The 22835-nt window shown below is 36.5% G+C and overlaps 1 protein-coding gene across 28 annotated transcripts; it reads left to right on the forward strand.

Annotated features, from left to right (window-relative positions):
• Positions 1-6785: 6785 nt before the first annotated feature.
• On the forward strand, positions 6786-12592 carry LOC114294705 (uncharacterized). 28 transcript variants are annotated; one of them, XR_003640576.2, is made up of 8 exons: positions 6796-6890; positions 7011-7158; positions 8586-8674; positions 9045-9105; positions 9343-9439; positions 9537-9644; positions 10837-10926; positions 12262-12592. XR_003640576.2 is itself a non-coding variant. In XM_028238849.2 (6 exons), the coding sequence occupies exons 3-6, from the start codon at positions 8609-8611 to the stop codon at positions 12408-12410; spliced, it is 366 nt and encodes a 121-aa protein (XP_028094650.1). In that variant the 5' UTR covers positions 6796-6890; positions 7011-7158; positions 8586-8608; the 3' UTR covers positions 12411-12592. The 28 variants fall into 28 exon arrangements, 2 of the variants coding, with proteins under 2 accessions (XP_028094650.1, XP_028094653.1); XR_014327234.1 differs by lacking the exon at positions 6796-6890 and adding an exon at positions 11741-11808 and having other exon boundaries at positions 6901-7158; XR_014327231.1 differs by lacking the exons at positions 6796-6890; positions 9045-9105 and adding exons at positions 11568-11639; positions 11741-11808 and having other exon boundaries at positions 6901-7158.
• The last annotated feature ends 10243 nt before the right edge of the window (positions 12593-22835 follow it).

Raw genomic sequence — 22835 nt, forward strand, 5'->3', positions numbered from 1 at the left:
CAAAGAGGAGATGAGTTCCTCAAGAAAGTGGTTGATGAATTTGAATCGAATTAGAAATCAGGGTTCAGTGCTGAGAATGAAGTATTGAAGTTTCAAGAGAGATTGTGCGTTTTGAATGTTCTTGATTTGAATAAGAGAATTTTGGACGAAGCTCACAAGTCCAAATATGCAATGCGTTCGGGTAACAACAAAATGTATCGGGATTTGAAGCAAAGTTATTGGTGGCCTAGCATGAAAAAGGAAATTACAAAGTATGTATCTAAATGCCTTCAATGTCCGCAAGTCAAAACTGAACATCAAAAATCGGTAGGGCTACTTTAACCTCTCCCTATTCTGGAATAGAAGTGTGAGCACATAACTATAGACTTCATTGTTAATCTGCCTCAGACACCGAGAGGTATGAACTCTATCTAGCCTATTGTGGATAGGTTGACTAAATTTGCACATTTTCTACCTGTAAGGACTAGTTATGATGCTTATAGATTGGCTACAATTTACATTGATGAAATTATTCGTTTACATGGAGTACCAGTATACATTATTTCGAATAGAGATCCAAAATTTGTGTCTAGATTCTGGAAAAGTCTTCAAAGAGCAATGGGAATAGAATTGAGGTTTAGTACTGTATTCCATCTGCAAACTAATGGGCAATCAGAAAGAACTATTCAGACGTTAGAGGATATGCTCCGAATGTGTGCTCTAAACTTTCAGGGGAGTTGGGAAACTTGCCACTTGCGGAATTTGCATAGAATAATAGTTTCCACTCTAGCATTGGCATGGCACCATATGAAGTCTTATATGGCAGGAAATGTAAGTCTCCGATATGTTGGATCGAAGTTGGGGATAGGGTCTTGCCTGGACCTGAAATTGTGTAAACAACCCATGAAAGTATTAAAGTCATTCAGCAAAGGCTCAAAATAGTACAAAGCCGACAGAAGAGTTATGCGAATCATAAAAGAAGGACTCTTGAATATAAAAGCGGTGATCATGTATTCATAAGGGTAATTCCAATGAAGGGTCAATTAAGATTCGGCAAGAAAAATAAATTATCACCTTGATACATTTGGCCGTTTCAGATTCTGGAAAGGCTTGGTCTAGTTGTGTACCGAGTTGCTCTACCACCGAGAATGGAACAAAAGCACAATGTGTTTCATGTGTCAATGTTGAGGGACTATCTTTTTGATCCGTTCCATGTTATTGATTATCACCGAATAGCTCTCAATGAGAATATGGAGTATAAAGAAAAATCAATCCAAATCATTGACCGACAAGTGAAATAGTTGCGAAATAAAGAAATTCCTATGGTAAAAGTAGAATGGAAGTAACATTACGATATGAAAGCGACTTGGGAGAAATAAGATAAAATGAGGCAAACGTATTTGAAGGACCAAACTTCTTAAAAGGGGAAGACTGTGACAACCCTGACACGTATTATGCTTTTAATTCTTTAATTATGCATGTGCTTATGTGCTAGGTGTGAATTTGAATGTTAATTATGTGATTAATGTGGTTTTGACTTCATATCTGTTGATCGTAGGAATATCTGTTACGATTCCTATTATAATTTGAAAATTGAAGGCCTTATTGGCGTCAGAAACCAAAATTGGTTAGTTTATTGAGATCGACATAATTTTTAGAGTCTATTGGAAAGTTTGACCAAAATTTGATTCAGTTTAGAAAAATTGAATTTTTAATTAAACAATCTTAAGTCTTGATTAGTGCTTAAACCATAATTAGCTTCATAATCTAATTCACATGTGTATATATGATAAGAGATGAGAGAATTAGAGGAATGAACTCAAAAATTCTGCAGAGAGCTCTAGAAAGAGAGAGTGTGACTTCAATTTAGAGAGAAAGAAGGCTTGATCTTGAAAATTTGACTTGAATGTTGGAGAATTCGGTAGAAGAACCCAAGTTCTTGCTAGAATTTGCTTGATTGAAGACTTTAGGTAAGTGATTAGCTCTAAATTTATAAAACTAAGTCATTTCATATGTGAATTCAAGGAGATTATGTGTTTAAATGTAAGAATTGAGTTTAGGATGAAGAATTAGAGGTTTATGCATACATGCATGCATAATTTAGTAGAGTTTCATAATTTTGAGTATGATTGATGTCATCCATGTTGAATTTAGAAGATGAATTGTACATGCATTCATGATTCACAAAGATTTGTAGATAAATTTCATGTTTTATATAAGCCTTGGAAAAAGAATTTAAAGTTTAATCATACATGCATGAAGATTTGAATTTTAATGTTGAAGAATTCATGGAGTTTTGAGTTGTTGACCGCAATTGAGTGTATGTTTATGTTTCAAGTGTTTGTGAAGTTAAATACAAGCCGTGCAAGAATTTGATTTGAAAACACATGTTTTGAAGCTTAACTCTGTTCTGGAAATTCCAGAATTCTGCCTCACCGCTCAAGCAAACAATATGTCGCTCGAGTGCACATTTCATGCATCTAGTATTTTTACAGACATTTGTAGTTAGCTCAAGCGACCAAGTCATCGCTCAAGCGATTGCCTTTTATTTTTCACCTTGGTACGAGCAAACATCTAGCTTAGATTCAGACCATCCAGCACTTTTGCAGACCTAGTGGTCCGCTCGAGCGACCAATGTTGTGCTCAAGCAAATTGTCATGTTTCCGCATATTTTGAAAAGTCGTATTTTACTCACTTTGGCATTCTCATTCCCTTCTGAGCATTCTTAGTTATAAATTAAACATCCTAATTGAATTAAAGAGTTAGAAAAAAAAAAGCCTCGGATAATTGAACATGTTAAAGAACAATCTGGTTAAGTAATGTGATTCAATGTGTGTATGTTTATGAGTTATATAGGACCATCTGCGAAGACGTGTCAGCAACTGAATCACTGTGAGCAATATCTTAGTAAAGATATGTTCTTATTATTCTATTTTCTGAATGTCTTAATGTAGTAAGTGTTTTGAACTTATCATTTTGCAAGCGCGAATGAGTTTTATCTGTCCGATCAACATGATATCTATAAATGTGATTGATGTGACATGAATGTGTATGATGGACATCTAAAATGGACCCGTGGTCATTTCGTATATTTGACAAGTTGGACCTAAGGTCGTTTTGAATATTTGATAAGTCTGATTATGTATTATGAGTTGACCGAATGGTCATTATACAACTATAAATGATTGGACCCAGGGTCATTCCATTAAGATATGTTCAATTCTATTCTGTACATCTATTATCTGTTGGACTCAAGGTCATTCCCCTATCGGTTAGACCCAAGGTCGTTCCGTTATGAATTGTTAGTGATATGGAAATGCATAAGTTACTTAAAAGAGCTCATTCATATAACCCCTTTACTTTGATGTTATTCATTGGGCGTTAGCTCACTTCGTATTTATATGTATGTAGGCAAGCAACGGGATATCTAGCCCCAGCCCTAGGGAACCTGTGAAGTTTATTGAGTTTTATAAAGTTAGTCAAGAAGCACCTCACAGAAGAGGCTTTTGTTTTGTCTTTGATCTTTTGTTTACTTTTGCCGGTCACGTTGACCATGGTTGTACTTAACCCTTTAGGCTGTAAGATAATGTTTTGTACTCTTATGGGGTGATTTATGGATATGTGTAATATTATGATATGTTTATATAATCAGATGTAAGTTATTAACGTAATGAATATTTTTGTTCAAGCCATAAATACACAGCTCATTGGTCAAAATTTTATAATTCTACTTTCGCTACTGGCCCCATATAATTAAATATGATTAGATCTCTATTTGAGGTCATAGGTAATCTCATGATTTCTGTCCGGTTATGATCCAAACATCTAGGAGCGGGTTTAGGTCATGACACGAAATCTACCCCAAACGCATGGAAATGAACATGAAAGTCTAAATCAATGAAAAATAGATTGTAGGGTAGATTCCAACATTCCTTTGGAAGCTACAGTAAAGAAAACAAGAATATAAGCTACTCTATGCAATAAGCAAAAAGAATGAGAGAAGAGATGAAAAATAAGGTGAATCAATTTGGAAAGGGACATAGAAAGAGGCATATGGAAAAACAAAGACCTCAATCTATGAAAAGTAACATGAAAGAAGTATATTCAACCCATAATCCAAGGAAACTAAGCTACTGGCTAAGAAAATGGAAGCTAGAAAATAGAGAATAGAAGAAGTCTACTCTCTACTTCATGGAAATGAGTGTGAGATGCTCAAATCCATGTAATGATTTGTTAAAATAGTATACTCAACCATTCTCTAATAGGAAATACATAATTCAAAAGGGCTAATCTAAGAAAAACAAGAACTCAAAGAAAATAGAGAAACTTATATCTCTACTCATGCAAATGAGCATGAAAATGCTCAAATCCGTGTCAAAATGAATTGGGATAATAGATTTTAACTATTTTCTAGGAGGAAGCCCATGTTTGGCTTCTAAGAAAGCTATTATACTCAACAATGAAAGAAATAATCAAAACCAATGAAAATAGAAGAAATCTATTAAAATACATTATGGAAATAGGCATGAAATGTCCACATCCACGTAAAAATGAGTTCAAAGAATAGATTTCATCTATTTTCAAGGAGGAAACCATGTTTGGCTTCCAAGAAAATGTAGGGAAGCAATCAAGCATAATGATAATAAATCTAAAGCATTATAACAAGGATTTGACTAGAATCCACTATACAAGCCATCTAATCATATTGAAAGATAATGATTGAGCTAAAATCAACTATACAAGCCTTTATTCAACTAGAAAATAAAAGAAAGTGAAATAATAAAAAGTAATTGGCTACTAAGAAAATGATAGAGAAAGTGCTAAAAAATGAAAACAATTCAATCCAACACAATATAGGGGAGTAACCTTAGCCCCAACATATCAATAATCTCAATAGAATCAATATATAAGTAGTGTTTGTGAGAAGAGAAATGCAATGAAAAGAAAATAAAGTGATGAAAGTAGAGAGTACTTCAAGCTAAGAGATGAAGGGCTCAAGCAATTTGAATTGCCTCCTTCAAGCTTCCCTCAAGTCTGTAATGAAGTATTAATGCGTCATATTCCAACCATAGATGAAGTGCTTCTATATGTATTTGAGTGTATATATAGCTATATATGAGTAAGAGAGAGAGACAGAGAATGAGTAAGCGTCAAATATCAAGAGAGTTCATCTCTACCCAGAAAGGTGTATTCATAGGCCTCCAGGCCTCTGGAAAGTGCCTCATCATGGAATTTTTCGATAATTGTGCGAAATGACATCTTCCAAGATGCTAGGGGACTATCTTCTAGAAACTTTCTCGTGCCGCACGTTTTGTACAGCCACACATTTTTCATGTGGTCATAGCTTTAAGTTGCATCCATGGAAAATTTGCAAAACACTGGGGCTAAAAGATTTTGTGTTGCTGGCCTAAAATAATGTGGCTCAGCTATTTTTAGAATATTTTTCCTCATTTCACTCATTCTAGCTTTGTCCTTGCTTATTTTCTAGAAAGAACAAGATTTTTTTTTATTTTATTTATAAACAAAAAGCTTGGACATAGTGAAATGATTGAAATAACATAACTACCTATGAAAATCATTTTGAAAAATCTTTTTAATGATCTTAAAAACATTTTGGCCAAAACAGGTTTAGGGTGGGATATCTCTCTCCATCTGAAAGTTTGTTTTGAAGATTTCAAAGCAAGGAGTTTTTATTTTCATCATCGGAAAGCTTGGGAAGGTTCCCAAGTCTTAGGGTCGGTCAAAATAAGGTGTCTAAAAGGTTTAAATTTTCATTTTCATTTGAATTTAAATTGGACAAAGATTAGCTTTGAGAGTAAATCGAGAAAAAATACAAACACTAATGGCCAAAGCGAGGAAAAAAAAATGCTTTAAAGGGGCAAATGGAAAACTATAAAACTTAAGGATGAAAAGTTGTAATTTATCTATTTTGCCAAAGTGTCCGCTCACAAATGATATCATCTTTTTCCATTAATTCATCCATTTTTAATTTCCTGAGTTTAGATCTAGAAATTTTAGACTTCTTTGATGATAAGGATGATGGTTTTACAAATTGTTTTCCAAATAACTCGTGTTCATGGGAAACAACTATGTTGTCACAAACATAGTGAAAGTCACAATAAATGGTAATTATAATTGAAATGAATAATGAGTATTGTGTTAATGAATGATAGGTATTATCTCCCTAAGTAGTAAGCATTGTCTCAATTAGCAGCAACAATTTTCATAATAAACAATAAATAGAGTCACAATGAGTGGTACGTAGAATTAAAACGAATGGTAAATATTGTGCCAATTAATAATAAGTCACTATAACAAAACTGACTTTTTACGGCACCACATCAACGACATACAATAAATGCATGCCGTAGTTTCTCACTTTTACGACTTGCTTTTTTTTCACGTCGTAAATACTTTTTCAATCACGACGTGTCTATTGCGTAGGCCGTGAATGATAATAACAATGATTTTTTTATGGCTTGCAATGCATGCTGTAAATAATAAAACTTTCTACGATGTGAATATGACATGCCGTTAATACATCAATTATATACGACGCACATACACCAGCTGTGAAAAGTGAATACTTTTCACAGCGCACACAACGCCTGCCGTTAAAAAGTATTGCCTTTTTACGGCGCACACAACGCCTGCCGTTAAAAGTATTGCAATTTTTACGACAGACAATGTATGTCGTAAATTGTATGATCAAAAACAAAGAAGCACCAAAATAAAATTTTTGGCACCAATTCACCAAAAAAAACAAAAAAAAAATATTTAGGAAAAGAAAATATACATCAATTGTTTGGGCTTATAATAGATTCTAATCATCAGACACTGGTTCGAAGGACATCCATCGCTAGTACAACTCCACTTAATAGCGTCGGGCACATGAAAGGAGATAAGGAATGGTACACACTTATACCCTTCTATTCTATTCTCTTCTCTCTCTCTCTCACTCTCTCTCAGATTTTCCCTAAACACATCTCATTTGGGGCATCTCTCTCTCTCTCTCTCTCTCTCTCTCTCAGATTTGTGAACGAGATTGAGTCTGGTCGAATCGAGTTGTAGAATTACTTTGACGAGTTGTCGCTCAGGTGGGAGACCGAGTCAAAGAAGAGTCAGACCTCGAAGGAGAGTCAGAGTTACTCTATGGAGGTTTAACTCTAGTTTCTCCAGGTATGCTACCTTGAATGATTCCTTGATCTTCATCAATAGCCATATATGCGTCTCTGTCTCTCTGTGTGTGTGTATATATGTATCTATGTGTATATATTAAATATATAGACTTACACAATGATCATTCATTCAAGGTTTTGACCAACTATAAAATGAAAATTGAAATTGAAATTGATGAATGGGCAACGAAGAAACAGGGTTTCAGACTAGTAGTAGTTACGGAGTCACTATAACATGATAAAATTTAACAGATTAGAAATGGGATTTCTTAGTAACGACAAACATTGAATTTCGCAGAACTTTCTTCCTCTAATTACCATTTTGTTTCTAGAACAATATACCCACACCCAAAAAAAAAAAAATGAAAAAAAACAATAAGCAAAACCAATAACAAACACCACAGGTAACACATTCATAAGGTACACGTTAAATATTTGCTTATTTGAAATTTTTATTACAAAGTAGCATAAATTTTTTGACAGTGTCTTTTTAAGGTGCACATCATAAATTTCTTCTAAATTTTGAAACTAACTTTAAACAATCCACTATTTAACTCGGCTCAGTTTTTCCCTAAATCCAAGATTCAAACACAGTTGGGGGAACTAGAGTTCCCTATACAAAGAAGTATAATGTTGTTGTCTTTACGAAACTAGCTGATCGATGTGATTTTGGAGGTGCACTCAATACTTGGGTCATTTTGTTTTTTAACGGCAGTTGACTGATGTAGTATTGCTTCATTAATTGATAAAAAATGCCGTTAGATGTAGAGTTTGTTCAGATTGATGTGAGGAATTTACGATGGAGAGGTAAATCACTTTATCTCCCTTTCAGTTACACAAACTTTCACAATGAGAATCCCTCTAGGCTACCTATCTTTATTCTTTTTCCAAGCCTCCAGCCAAATTAGGCACTCTGTTTTCAGTTTATTTTTTATTTTTTTATTATTCTCACTAATTGGCTCATCGCACATTTACAGAAAAAATACAATGGATGGGCAAAAACAAAACTCTCTCTCTCTAACATGCACACACAATAGAAGTTCAGTATGCTTTTGTCATTAGTAATTATGTGTTTGTGTGTGTGGTGCATTCCTTAACTCAAATAGTATATAGAATGCCAAAATTGAGCATCAAAGAAGTTATACCACACAATTTTATCCAGGGAACTGCTAGACTTGGACTGACTTGGAGGGAAGTGTTTGTTTTCTTGAAGACATTGCAAACTGTTCTTTAAGAGATGTGTTGATAGTTAATTTATCTTTTGGATATTTCCCTTAGAAATATTCTTGTATAGCATTTGGGGCTATTGGTATTGAGTTGCAATTCATGTAACATGATATATTTGCTTAATATATTTCTGTGGGAGATGCTAAGCTTACTATAGTATTCGTTCATTTACCAAAGTAGTGATCTTGATTTCTTGTGTAGGTCCAATTGTTGATACTGTTGTTATGAATCCTCTGTTCGGAACCGGGAAAAAGGGGGCTGATATGGACTTTCTCTTTGCGACTTTGAAGGTAAAGAGGCTAGGACTACTTTTTGACGCATTGAATGCACGTGTCCGTTCTTACTTTTTGACGCGTTGAATCATAATAAATCGTAGCGAATTGTAATTAATGGAAAATTGAATCACATGATTCACTTAATTCACTTAATTTTTGATTCAAAGGCATTATTTGAATGCATTTCATTCCAGTGGAATTATATTTGTTAAGAGACTGATAAATGCATTTCTGTTTGTTGCTTGAAATAGTTGTAGACATGAAAGTTTATCCCATAATTTAAGTTATAATTTATGTTTTCTGCTGAAAGGTTGGGGGGGGATCATGTACTTTTTTGGTCATAGGGATAAGATCGTTGCATTCTTTCATTTTGATTTTTCTGCAGAATTTAAAAAATGTAGGAACCTTTGGCAATACAACGAAAGGATTTGAAGACCTAGCTCTAGGTAAATTCTTGCTTTGCATGGATTTACAAGAATTTACCATACCTTTGTGATGTGATATTTCTGACTTTGATGATTTGCCATTATTGCTTGAAGAATCAATTGTATCTTTTCTACTGAAGCTAGTGGTCTATTATAGTTTGGCCTTGAGGAAATAAATAGATTAACAATAGGCATTGACTTAAGGTGTATAAATATTTTTTCTTTAAAAAAAATTAATATTCTGATGTATTAATCTAGGTTATCATAATGGACTGCCATATGAATATTTGAGGGAAAGATATTAGATGTATTTCCTAATTACAGAAAAGAAGCAGAAGACCACCTGTCAAAAGCTGTAAGTCAGAAAAAAAAAAGTTTCAATCCTGGTTGTTTCATGTGCTGCATTGCTCAGGCTGAGGGTTACGTTTTGAAATTGGCTGATGTTATTCCAGGTGAAGTTGAATCCATCTCTGGCAGTTGCTTGGCTCTGCTTAGGTAACTGCATTTGGAAAAATGGAGATCTACCTTCAGCAAAAAACTGCTCACTTGCACTAAGCAAGGTTATGTTTTTGAGTTCTGATATATTTCCATTGTTTCTCCAATTTCAACAGTGATGTGTGTTTTTATTTCATCTGTGTATATTCAACTACCAATAAGTTTATATCTAATGTAGGGTCCAAACAAAAAGATACTTTATCAATTATCTATGCTAGAAAGAAGAATGGCTCAATGCAAGGATCTTAGTTCAGTGTTATTTTTCTGTTTTCTCTTGGTTCCTCTTGAATATAATCTTCCATATTTATTAAAAGACAAGAAGTTATTATTCTGTTTTCTCTTATGGTTACATTATACTTGGGTTCTTGGTTCTTTGGGAGATAATTTATGAAGTGCTCTCTATTTTAGATCTAGAATGTTTGGGCCATTTATTTACAGTGAGTTTATTTAGGAGATTAATGAATCTATTTTAGTTAATAATAATGTTGTAACTTACGTTGCTTGTACCTATCATCGTATTCTTGTTCCAAAAACATTTACTGGTTTTTTTTGCTGTCTCAAAAGGAAGAAGGAAAGAGAAAACATTCACCATTCTATCTATTTTTTGATTTTGAGCTTCTTGAGTTCTGAATCCTTCTGTTTGTTTTTTTGCCACTAGTTTCATTGATGTCTTTTAATCTAGTACCTTTGTTGTGGTGTTGATGGAAGCAACAGGCCTAGAGATGGTGAATTTTGTTAGAATTTTTGTGTTCTTGACTAACTTTTTTGCCCTTGTATTGCCAACTATATTTGCTAAAGACAATTTGGTAATCATCAAATTTAACTGGTCTAGAAACTTTGGGAGTACAAAGAATAACTCCCTTGCTTGCCCAAAGAAAAAAAGAGAAGCATGATAGATGGAGATAAAAGAAAAAAGATTATTTATGATTTTTATATTAGGTGAGTATTCTTGTAAAAATGTAAATAGGGCATATTTTCTAGTCAGTCAAAGGAAGGTAAAATATATAAGAGAAAATTCAGATTGGTTTATCATTTCAAATCAGAAAGTAGCCTCCTTCTCATGCTATTTGTGGTCTCTAATTTTCAACTTTTGGTTTGCTAAGGCTTGTATAAAGTGTAAATATAAAATAATTTGGAGATCTAATCACAACAAATGGAAGCATTGCAGAGCTCACTCTTTTTTCGAGTCAAAGGCTATGCATCAATCATAATATAAATGCATTTATCTACTTTCCTAATTCTTTGTTATCTTTGAAGGTACTGATAATCAGCCAGAGATTGCTGAGGAAAGGATCAAACATGCAAAGGAAGTTATAATGTTGGATGTGAAAGATAGGAATTCTTGGTGTAAGGCTTCGTATCAGATCTAAGCTAAAACAGTAATTTGAATTTTTTTGGCTACTTTGAATTGGGAATGTGTGGATTGCAATTGGGTGGGTTTGAATGATTTTTGGTAAGGGGTTTTAGTAAAGGGTTTGATGATATTAGTGGTTCAAAGCTAGGCAGAAAGAGTGTCCAACTTCAAGACTAGCTGTGTTACATGGCATTTTTCAGAAAATTTGAACTTGTAGGTTTTTCTCGAAAATTAGTGTGTTGCATATTTTTCCTCTGTTAGAATAAGAAACTTTATACTTATTGTGGAGTGCTATAACAAAATTATGAAAGGTTTAGACAGTGGCAACTGTGGTTGATTATGAATTGTGTAATCTATTTTTCCTTGCAAGCAGGAGTAATCATGGGTGAGCATAGTTTTTTTTTTTATGTAATCTAGAGATAATTTGTTGTGACATGCTTCTTTAAACTTTACCCTCTTGGTTTAAATTATGGGTCAATGCAAATCTTATTTAATCTAGAGAATTAACATGTACTTCATGGTAATAAGAAATGACTGTCATATAAATGCCAAGGCTTTTAGAACTATAAAATATATATTACTTTGTTTTTACATTGTACCAAAATGGGCATTTTTTTACTCTTTTGTGGCAAAGGATTTGAAATTGTGGGTTTCTACAAGAAGAGAAAAGAAAAGGAATTTACGGCTTCTTAGGTTGGCTTCTTAGGTTAAGCTCTACCTTATGCTGTCTTTGTTGCTTTAGTTCATTGGAGTTAATTTTTTTATTTTCATTGTTTCTTATTTACCTACATTCCTTTGTTTTTTTAGCAATCTAGTTTTTGTCATCAACCCCATATGGTGGCTGCTATAGCAGTTACGAATTATCATGGAGGCAGGTAAAATATTTTTATTTGATTTCGAATATGTACTCTATTGTAGCTGTTGGTTAGTATTTTTGGACTAAAAGATGTTTGTTTTTAAATTAAAAGACTTGCTGATAGTTCTTTGTAAGCCTAATGCCCTTAATTGATGTTGTTGTTATTAAATGGTTTCGTCTAGTTTATTTAGTTGATTAGGTGCATAATTAAGTTTGTTCTTTTAAAAAAGTTTATTGTGTATTGAAAAATGGATTTATTTGCTTTAGTTTATAACTAAGAAAAAGTTACCTTCGGCATGTGATTGGCTTATATGACATTGCTTTTATGGGGCCATTGAATTATCTTATTAATTTTGGAAATGTTTTGTTGATATTTTAAAATTTCTTGATCATTTCTTAATACCTCAAGAAATATTTTTATCCTTGAGTCATCGGTTTTTGGACTTAAAATGAAGTTTCCTTTGTCATGCAGACAAGAAATGCAACAGGGTTAGTTGCTCCAGCTATTGTCACGGGTTTAGGTGCCTTAACACATACATTGGGCACCCTCGTCCCTGTGATAGAAGCAAGTGGATTTGCTGCATCTGCAACAACAACTGTTATAGGAACTGTTGTCAGTAGTTTTAGATAATCTCTTAATAGTTGTCAATATGTTTAGAAAGTTAGATATGCATAGTTTTGGATGGTTTAAACTTTTTGTACAATTTAGAACTTAAGGATATAGTTTTCGAATGTTTGGAATGTATAGACAATTGTTGAATGTTTTATAATTTATGGATATAGTTTCTTTTTGATGTTTCAAACAATATTTTGGTGGTTGATTGATGTTTTGTAATGCTTGTTTGTAATATTTGTTAGATTGTACAAAATTGGTCAAATAGAACCTGCTGAATTTAAAAATAAAAATAAAAAACTACATATTCTACGACAGGCATAATAAGTTGTTGTATTACAAATTTTATGACGCGCAATCAACGTCGTTATTTGTCTCACCAATTAACAGCGTGCAAAAGTAGTCGTAGAAAAAGTAACAACGACGCACAAAATTTGTCGTTAAATAATTTTTAACAGCGTACTATAGGATGTTCTAGAAAAAGTAACGACGACGTACAAAATCTACCGTTAAATAGTTTTATGTCGTTGAAAGTGAATGACTTTCTATAACTGGTCATAATATGACGCGCGCTGCACGTCGTGGAAGGGTTTTTACGGCGTGCATTGCGTGCCATAAAAACCCTTTTTTGTTGTAGTGAGTATTATCTCAATAAGTGGTAAGTATTGTCATAATAAGTGGTAAGCATGATCTCAATTAATGATTAAGTATCTTACCACAATAAATGATAAATAGAGTCACAATAAAGTGGTAATGGCTTTATAAAGTATTTGCCATATAGCTCATGTGTTCATGGCAAAGAACTATGTTGTTAAAAACTGTAACGCCCTGAAATAAGTGCAATAACCCATCTACAACATCAATAAGTGACAACTATGATAGAGTAATTATCTTTCATTAGCTTCCAATTAAGTTTTACAAAAGAATAACATACGTTGATATACATTTACAAGCATAACCCTGAATCAATAGCATATGTTACATAATAAGGAAATAGGATGAAAGTTAAAACAAATAAGAAATGCCTTAAAGGCTTACGACTTTCCAAGACTGTGCTTAGTTACAACAAAAGTGGAATTTAAGTCCAATATAGTTAAAGGCCCTTGGTTTGTGCAAAATATATACAAAAATCAACAAAATGAAGCTCTTGCTCCAAGTGCCCCCAAGCTATTGCCTTAGCGGAGGCATATCATCTGCACCTAAAATGTTTTTCCCACATAAGGTGAGCCAAAGCCTAGTCGAAATAATACAACATAGTATATGAATCTTAACAAAACTATAAGGTGAATGAATATGCAATGCTTGTGCCAAAACATTTTATATCTCTTTCCAAAACTATGCAATGCCAAGTTAATATCATGATTCATAAATCATTTCTTTTACAATAAAAAACAAGGCAGTGAATCACACTCTGGGAATCTCAAACAAATACAACCTTTCATAGAAATTTCATCCGCGGGAAACTGAAAATCTACACCTATATAAACGTAGGCAATATAAGCACTACTATTACCATTTTATGGAAATTTCATCCATGGGATCGGCACCCATGTATATGCGCAATTTTTAGGACTTTCACCATGGACACTCAGGCCATCTTATTTCAACAAGACAATACATATTTCCCAAATTCACCTATTTTTTTTCAAAATGATAAACATTTCCAATGTAAAGGTATAAGATAATGCTCAATGAAATTGAATGAGAAAATAGTTTTAATTCTCTTAATTCTCATGCAATTTCTACAACAATCATGGTTATCCTCCACTGATAGCCCAAAACATATATTTCTAAACAGATAATCAATTATCAAAAAGGATAAACCCTCTAAATTACAAGATGTGAGTGGTAATACATATCCAACTCTACCATCCTCATCAAAACCCATCTAATTTCTTATTCCCAACACCAATTCCATAATTTATATAAAATCAACATTTAACACAATTAGGGCAAAACCCCATTTTCTTCCAAAATCAATTCTACATATCGAAATCAACTGTTTTATCATAACTTAATCTCATTTCAAATCCCACAACCATTTCCATGAAACTATTAAAAAATCCCTCTTTTGAGTTTTGACCAAAAACCCTAGATTTGTTCAAAAATTTCCCAAATCACAATATTGTTTCAAAGCACAAATAGCTAAGTTAAAACTCATAGAAAGTGCAAAGAATCCATACCTCAAACTTAGAAGACGAGAAGAAAAGTGTAGAAAACTCAAGGACGCCGAAAATCAACTTTGCTCCAATTAGAACGAAGCCATTGTCAAGCTCTATCTTTTTAACAAAGGGGCACATGTGAAAAGATCGACGAGTCTAGGTATATTTTAGGGAAATTAATGAGTTTTAGAGAGAGAGTAAGAGAGAAATTAGGGTTTTGAAATGTATAGAGAGACAGAGAAATGAAAAAGTGACTAAAAAATGGTTGTTTATGAACTGATATACACACAAATTGCTCGAGCGCAATAAGTGTCGCTCGAGCGACCACACACAATAAGTTGTACTGCTCGAGCACAAGAATCTTTGCTCGAGCGAAAAATACCAACTCCTAGAAGTTTTACAAACAGAGGACCACTACTCGAGCACAAGAAGACTCGCTCGAGTGAACACCACTCGAGTGCAAGAAATACCGCTTGAGCAAAAAATACCAATACCTAGTATCTCTGCAGACCTACAAAAGTATTAGGAGTTCACAAGGACCGCTCGAGCACAAAAAGTGTCGCTCGAGTGAAGAAGCAAATTTCTAGGCAGCAACAGTTTGAAAAATAAACTACCAACCTGTTCCAAACGCAACCAACACATCCCAAAAGCCAAACTCAAAGAGAAATGAGAGAAAACAAGGCATGAACAACTATATAAGACAATGAAACCCAGATCCAAAATATCTAATGGGTCAGTTCTAAACCAAAATCGCTATAACCTCCCCCTTAAGGAATTTCATCCCTGAAATTTTAAACCAAACATTAAAACCATGTTTAAACTAGTTACAATAATGATAGCAATTCAAACTTAACATTATAACCCATCCACTCGTCATCCACTCTCGTCAACATGAATAACGAATATGCAATACTGAATATACAATTTACATTTCCAAAACATATGCAATGTTTATATTACATTAACATAACAAAGTTTTCAATACATGTTCAAACATCAACAAATAGGTCCGGATACTTCTCACGAACTTCCGACTCACGCTTCCAAGTGGCCTCCTCAACCCTGTGGTATCGTCACAACACTTTTACTAAAGGAATTGTCTTACCTCGTAAGACTTGGTCTCGAGTATCTAAAACTCTAATGGGTCTCTCCTCATACGAGACATCCTTGTCTACCTCTAACTCCGTCCAATCCAACACATGTGATGGATCCAGCTTATACTTTTGAAGCATACATATATAAAACACGGCATGAATGCTGGAAAGCTGTGGCGGCAAGACCAGGCGATAAGCTACCTCCCCAATTCGTTCAAGGATCTCAAAAGGCCCAATAAACCTAGGAGACAATTTTTCGCTCTTCTCAAACCTCATTAAACCCTGTCTAGGTGATATCTGCAAGAAGACGTGATCTCTCACTTCAAAGGATAATGGTCTCCTTCTATGGCCGACATAGCTCTTCTAACGACTCTGAGATGTAACTAACCTCTTACGGATAAGTGCAACTTTCTCTGTCGTTTCCCAGACTAACTCTGGACCTATCATAGGTGCATCACCCACCTCAACCCAATACACAGGAGATCTACACGGTCGGCCGTATAAGGCTTCAAACAGTACCATACCAATACTCGACTGGAAATTGTTGTTATAGGCAAACTCTACTAAGGGCAAGTGCCTCTCCCATGACCCCTTAAAGTCAAGAACACAACCCTGAAGCATATCTTCAAGCATCTGAATGGTATGCTCTGATTGCCCATTAGTCTGAAGATGATAGGTGGTACTAAAAGTCAATCTACTGTCCAAGGCATTCTGTAGGCTCTGCCACAGCCGAGCCGTGAAATGAGGATCTTTATCTGAAACAATAGTCATAAGGACCCCATGAAGTCGAACTATGTCCCTAATATACTAGCCGGCAAGATAATCTACCGAGTCACTTGTGCGCATAAATACAAAAGTGCGCTGACTTAGTCAACAATCAACTACCACCCATATGGCATGATTACCCTATTAACTCCTCAGAAGACCCACAACAAAATCCATCGTGACTTGCTTCCACTTCCACTCGACTATAGGTAAGGGTTGTAATAAACCCGCTGGCCTCTGATGCTTGGCTTTCACTTGTTGACAAGTAAAGCACATCGATACAAACACAACTACATTCTTCTTCATTTCTTTCCACCAAAATTGGCAGCTAAGGTCATGATACATCTTTCTGCCTCCTAGGTGCACCGCAAGGCGTAAATGGTGGAATTCTTGATGTACCTCCTCTCGGCAAGACTTCGGTATGAAAAGACGGTCAAGGTATCTAACACTTGAGTTGGAATACACGTTCAGGTCTTTCTTTACTTTCTCGCTAGATATCTTCTCCTCAAAAGTTTTTTTACCTCAAGGTCACCCCTCTGTGCTTCTATAACTCTGTTCACTAGTGTAAGTTGTGCAACTATCATAAACAACACTGTTGATTCAACGGACTCACCAAGATGCAAATCAAACTCGCCAATAGCACCTAATATCTCCCATTCCCGAATGACAATACTAGCCACATTGCTAATGGGTTTTCTACTCAAAGCATCAGCCACAACATTGGCCTTCCCCGAATGATAGTGTAACTCAAAGTCGTAATCCTCCATGAAATCCATCCACCTCCTTTACCTCAAATTCATATATTTTTGTGAAAACAAGTACTTCAGACTCTTGTGATCAGAAAACACCTCAAACCTCTCACCATAATGTTAAAGCCTCCAAATCTTCAAGATAAAGATCACAGCTGCTAGTTCTAAGTCATGGGTAGGATAGTTTTTCTCATATGTTTTCAACTGACGTGAGCCATAAGCTACTACATTTCCCTCTTGTATCAAAACATAACCAAAACCTTCCCGTGATACATCATAATACACTGAATAGCCTAAACCTCTCTCCAGAATAATCAACACTGGAGCAGTGATAAGTCTAACCTTAAGCTCCTGAAATGACTTCTCACAAGTCTCACTCCACACAAATTTGATCGCCTTCCTCGTCAGCTTAGTCAACAATGAGGCTAACCTACAGAAATCCTTCACAAACCGACGGTAATACCTGGCCAACCCCAAGAAGCTACGGATCTTGAAGGCATTCTTAGGTTGTTCCCAATTTTGTACTGCTTCTATTTTAGATGAGTCTACAGTCACTCATTTCCTGGATACCACATGGCCTAGGAACTTAATTTCCTTTAACCAGAATTCACACTTCCCGAACTTAGCATATAGTTTGTGGGTTCTAAGTAACTCCAGCACAACTTGCAAGTGTTCCTCCTCAGAGGGTGAGTAAATTAAGATGTCATCAATAAAAACAACTACAAAACGGTCTAGGAACTCACGAAAGTTCCCATTTATCAAATCCATAAATATGGCTGGTGCGTTGGTTAACCCAAAAGGCATCAATAGGAACTCGTAATGGCCATATCACGTACGGAAGGTCATTTTCTGGATATCCTCTTTCCTTACCCTCAATTGGTGATAACTCGATCTCAAGGTTATCCTAGAGAAACAACAAGACCCCTTCAATTGGTCAAACAAATCATCTATATGAGGCATTGGGTACTTGCTCATAATAGTTACCTGGTTCAACTTCTGGTAATCAATACAAAGTTGTAATGCATCGTCGTTCTTCTTGGCAACAAGAGTCGGTGCTCCCCAAGGCGAAGTACTAGGATGGATAAAACCTTTATCAAGTAATTTTTAGATTTGAATCTTTAACTCACTTAATTCAACAGGTGTAAATCTATACGATGTCATAGAAATAAGTGTCCTGCTAGGCACTAAATCAATAGAGAACTCAATCTCACGGTGAGGTAGTAAACCAGTGAGATCCTCGAGAAAGACATCCGGGTATTGACAAACTACTCCCGATAACTCAACTCGGACCATATCACTCTCAACACCTAAGAATGTAGCAAGAAAAAAACTAAGCTCACCTCAACCACGCGGATCATACACAGACAATAAGGTTCTATCGACTTTATCCCCCAAGAAATAAAAACAATCACCACTCGAGGTGCATATAGTAACCCTCTGACAGTAACAGTCTATAATGGCCCGATACAAAGACAACCAATCCATGCCCAAAATAGCATCAAAGCTCGACATATCAATCAATGCAAAAGAAAAAAAAAGTTGGCGACCGGCAACCTATATATCACAACCCCGACACCCCTGGTCCAAAACAATTTCACCACCCATAGTTGACTCTACATTGAGTGGAGATGCTAACCGAGCCACTTCTAACCCCAATGCCAATGCAAATGTAGAAAAGATAAAAGAATGGGATGCTGTAACAAGCCCGCGGGGGGACCTCGCTACAGCTCGGACTCTTAAAGTTGTCACGGTTCTTAATCTTGAACCAAAGAGTCCAAATCCGGCAAATCGTTTTTGAGAAACTGATTTTGAAAGAAGTGCCAAACATGGACTGCTTTGCCAGATACAGAGTCGCCACCTAAATATTTTATTTTGGGAAATTTAGGAAACCCTGACTCGGTGCCAAAAGGCCACGTGTCCGTCATCACCAAAGTTGCCTCGGCTCGGGAACTTGGGTACGATTGGGGAAGGTCACTTCGTGAGCACCCCCGCTCGCCCGGTCATAGACCGGCCTCTACTAACCATGATATCAATTTTTGAAAACATTGTGAGTTCTTATTCCGGTTATTTAGCCTAGGTTACTATGTGATGCGTACAGCAAATAAGTATAGACTGGATCGTCAGAATTGGAACAAAACATTTTATGTTTTATTCCAATTTAGATAACCCAACCTCCACCCACAGGCATTCAGACAGATATATCATATAAGCAATTAGCCTCATGGTAAGTATGCTATTCATGGCAACACTCACACGCATGCAAGGATGCTAAAACATAAAGCTTACCGAGTACTCCAAGCCAAAATAGACACTTGTTAGAAATCATGCATGATCCTAAGTATGCAAAAATGCCTAATGCAACACATGCAAAATGCAATTATAGCAGGCTCGGCTATTCTAAGATGGCATATGAAATGTTACAACTATCATGTATTCAACTTTTGAAATTGAAAGTACAATGCAGTTAGTATGATGTGCCGAGCCCGATGCATGCAATACAGATGAATGATGCAAACATGCTGTCATACCGTATGCTAATTTAAACATGCCCTAATCTAACCATCGTAAGCGGATAAATAAAAGGGAGAAAGACGTGGGGTTGGAAGACATGCATCGCACTCACCCACACTTATTACAGTTGTGCCCTCACTCGGAGGGTCCAAATAAATATACAGTCCAAATATTACAGTCCCCAAATAAAAGAATATTACAGTCCAAAAATATTACAAAATTCTAATTAATTAAAGAATTAACTAAGAAAGCAAATAAAACTGGCGTGCAGGCCAGGGACTGCCTTGCTTCTGATGGATGATGCATGTCCGGATTGTCTTGCGCGGAAATCCACCGGAATGCCCCAATTAGCCTCTGTTTACACCTGTTTCTTGAAATGCATGCCAACCCTCGAAAAGTTGCTGATTCTGCGTTTTGCTGCAACAGAGAGCAGGAAAGGGGCATAGCAATGTATTTGCACAAATATATGCATGTCTCGATTCTCGTGCCACCAATCACGCATACCGAGGCATGATGGCCGAAGAGTCGAAATGCACAGCTCAATATAGGATGAATGCACATGAAACTACAGCTAAAACCTAACTCCATCATGGGTAATCCGGAGTGTTGGCGACTGGGGAATTGAGACACATTCCGCCACTCGGAGTACGAAATGTACCTCGTTTCCCGTGCCCGGGCTAACTCCTATACCGGACACAATGCAACATGCATGATATGCATGAAATGCGACTAATATACAATTCTAACATACACAATGCTATGAAAATGAGATGCCTCGAAATGCGTGCACATGGGCACGCAAACTGAGAAAATGACGGAATGCTGAAAATGAGATGCCTCGAAATGCGTGCACACGGGCACGCGAACCGAGAAAATAATACGTGTCTCGAAATGCGTGCACACGGGCACGCAAACTGAGGCGATGATAGATGCAGTGAAAATGAGATGCCTCGAAGTGCGTGCACACGGGCACGCAAACCGAGGCGATGACAGATACAATGAAAATGAGATGCCTCGAAGTGCGTGCACACGGACACGCAAACCGAGGCGATGCAGAAATGCGATGAAATGACAAATGGGCTTATACCAACATGGGTGAGCCTCAGCCACACTCACGTCGGATGCCGTCGGATAAAAAAGGAAGTGCCTCGAAATGCGTGCACACAGGCACGCAAACCGAGGCGATGGCAAAATGCGATGTAATAACATGAAAATGTGATATGGACTTATACCGACATGAGTGAGCCTCAGCCACAATCACATCGGATGCCGTCGGATAAAAATGAAGTGCCTCGAAATGCGTGCACACGGGCACGCAAACCGAGGCGATGGCAAAATGCGATGTAATGACATGAAAATGGTATGTAAACATGGTAATGGATTTTCAGCAACAAAATAAGGGGGAAAACAGTCCCGAAATGAGGCGAAACGACATGAAATGCAAGGAAATGCCCCGAAATGCAACATTAGGCACCCGAAATGGCCTATAGCTACGCTAAACATGCACAATATGGACACGCAATGCAAAGACAGAAGCTAGACAGTCCCAAAATAAGCACTTTTCCAGTTTATAGCATGGCCAAACAGTAAGTATAGATATGGCAAAAATGGCATGCAAGAATACGGTATTTTCAAGGGGTAATGAAGCAAGTGATATAAACAAAACCCAAACTGAAAAATTTCCTTCTACAACACTGAAGATGTACCAAAAATATGAACATTTACAGTATATGGCAGTCTCAAAATCAGTATACAAATATGCTAAAAATGTGATGTAAAATGAAGCTCAAAAGGTGCTAAAACATGAAGTATACAAAATAATCACCAAACAGAAAAAAAGTGTGAATGAAACATGAAGTATAGGCCAAAACAAGGCCACTTTCAGTTCGGACCAAGGTCCAAAAACAGAAACAAAGAGGGCTATCAACTCATGCAAAAATGAGGCCAAATAAGGGATTGAACTACAAGTGACACATGGAGATACCAAACAATGTTGAACCCTTCTCCAATGTTGAAGAGGGTCTCAAAATAAGCCTTATATCAGTTTACAACATGCTCGAAAATAAATTGATCATGGGTCAAAAATAGCATACAAAACTATGACATACAAGATGGTCAATGAAGCAAGTGTATTATGGAGGGCTCAAACAGGGTTGAGCCCTTAATGAGAAGTGAAGATGAGCTCAAAAAATGGCCCTTTTCAGTTAGGGCCAGAGCTTGAAACAAAAAGCAAGAGGGGCTTAGAAATAGAACAAGAAAAAGGGTCAAAAGGGTAAAAGTGTAACTTACCCTTGAAGATCCGAAATTTTGTTGCTTCTTAGATGGATTTGGAGCTTCTTTAGCCTTCAAGAATCCCTCCTCACTGCTGGAAATGAGATGGTGGTGGTAGAGCTTGGTGGTGTAGAAGGAATGGAGGTTATGGACTTAGGGTTTTTTGAAGAATTGAAGAAGAAGAAGATGGAGATGGCTATGGAGCTTTGAAGAGGATTTTTTCTAAACTAAACAAAGGAGGCTATCAGCTGGTTATAAGGGGCCAAAAGAGGGTGCAAAGGTGGGGGAGAAGGAGGGTAAAACTCCCCCACAAAATATCCCCCGGATACAGAAAATATCTGGGGGATATTGCCCCACAGCTGTAAAGGGTACAGTGAGAGGAACACGGCCGGCCTCTCACTTTTGTTGGAGGTGGCCGGCCGGCCACACCCCCTAGCCGGCCGGCTAGGGGTCAAAAGGGTCAACAAGCATTTCTGGCCGGCCAGGTATTGGGGAGGTACCCCTATGTGTGTACAACACAACCATGTGGTTAAAATTCCAAGAAAGTTGGTCCAAGGGGTTCAACATTGGCTCGGAAAGAGGGGGTCAAAAGGGTCAATTTGAATTACTGGCCGGCCATGAACTTTTAGGGGCCTCCCATGTGTGTACATCACAGATATGTGGTTCAAAGTTCGAGAAAAAAGGTCCAAGGGGTTCAACATTAGCCCGGAAGAAAGGGGTCAAAAGGGTCAGGTGACCTTAATGGCCGGCCACCAACTTTTAGGGGCCTCTCAGATGTGTAGATCACAGATATGTGGTTGAAAGTTGGCAACACTACCCCTAAGGTATTCAACATTAGCCCGGAAGTTGGAAAAACGAGCGCCGGGAGGCTCGGGAGGAGA

Source organism: Camellia sinensis, chromosome 4 (assembly GCF_055761805.1).
Source record: "Camellia sinensis isolate YWXY chromosome 4, ASM5576180v1, whole genome shotgun sequence".
Classification (NCBI taxonomy): Eukaryota; Viridiplantae; Streptophyta; class Magnoliopsida; order Ericales; family Theaceae; genus Camellia; species Camellia sinensis.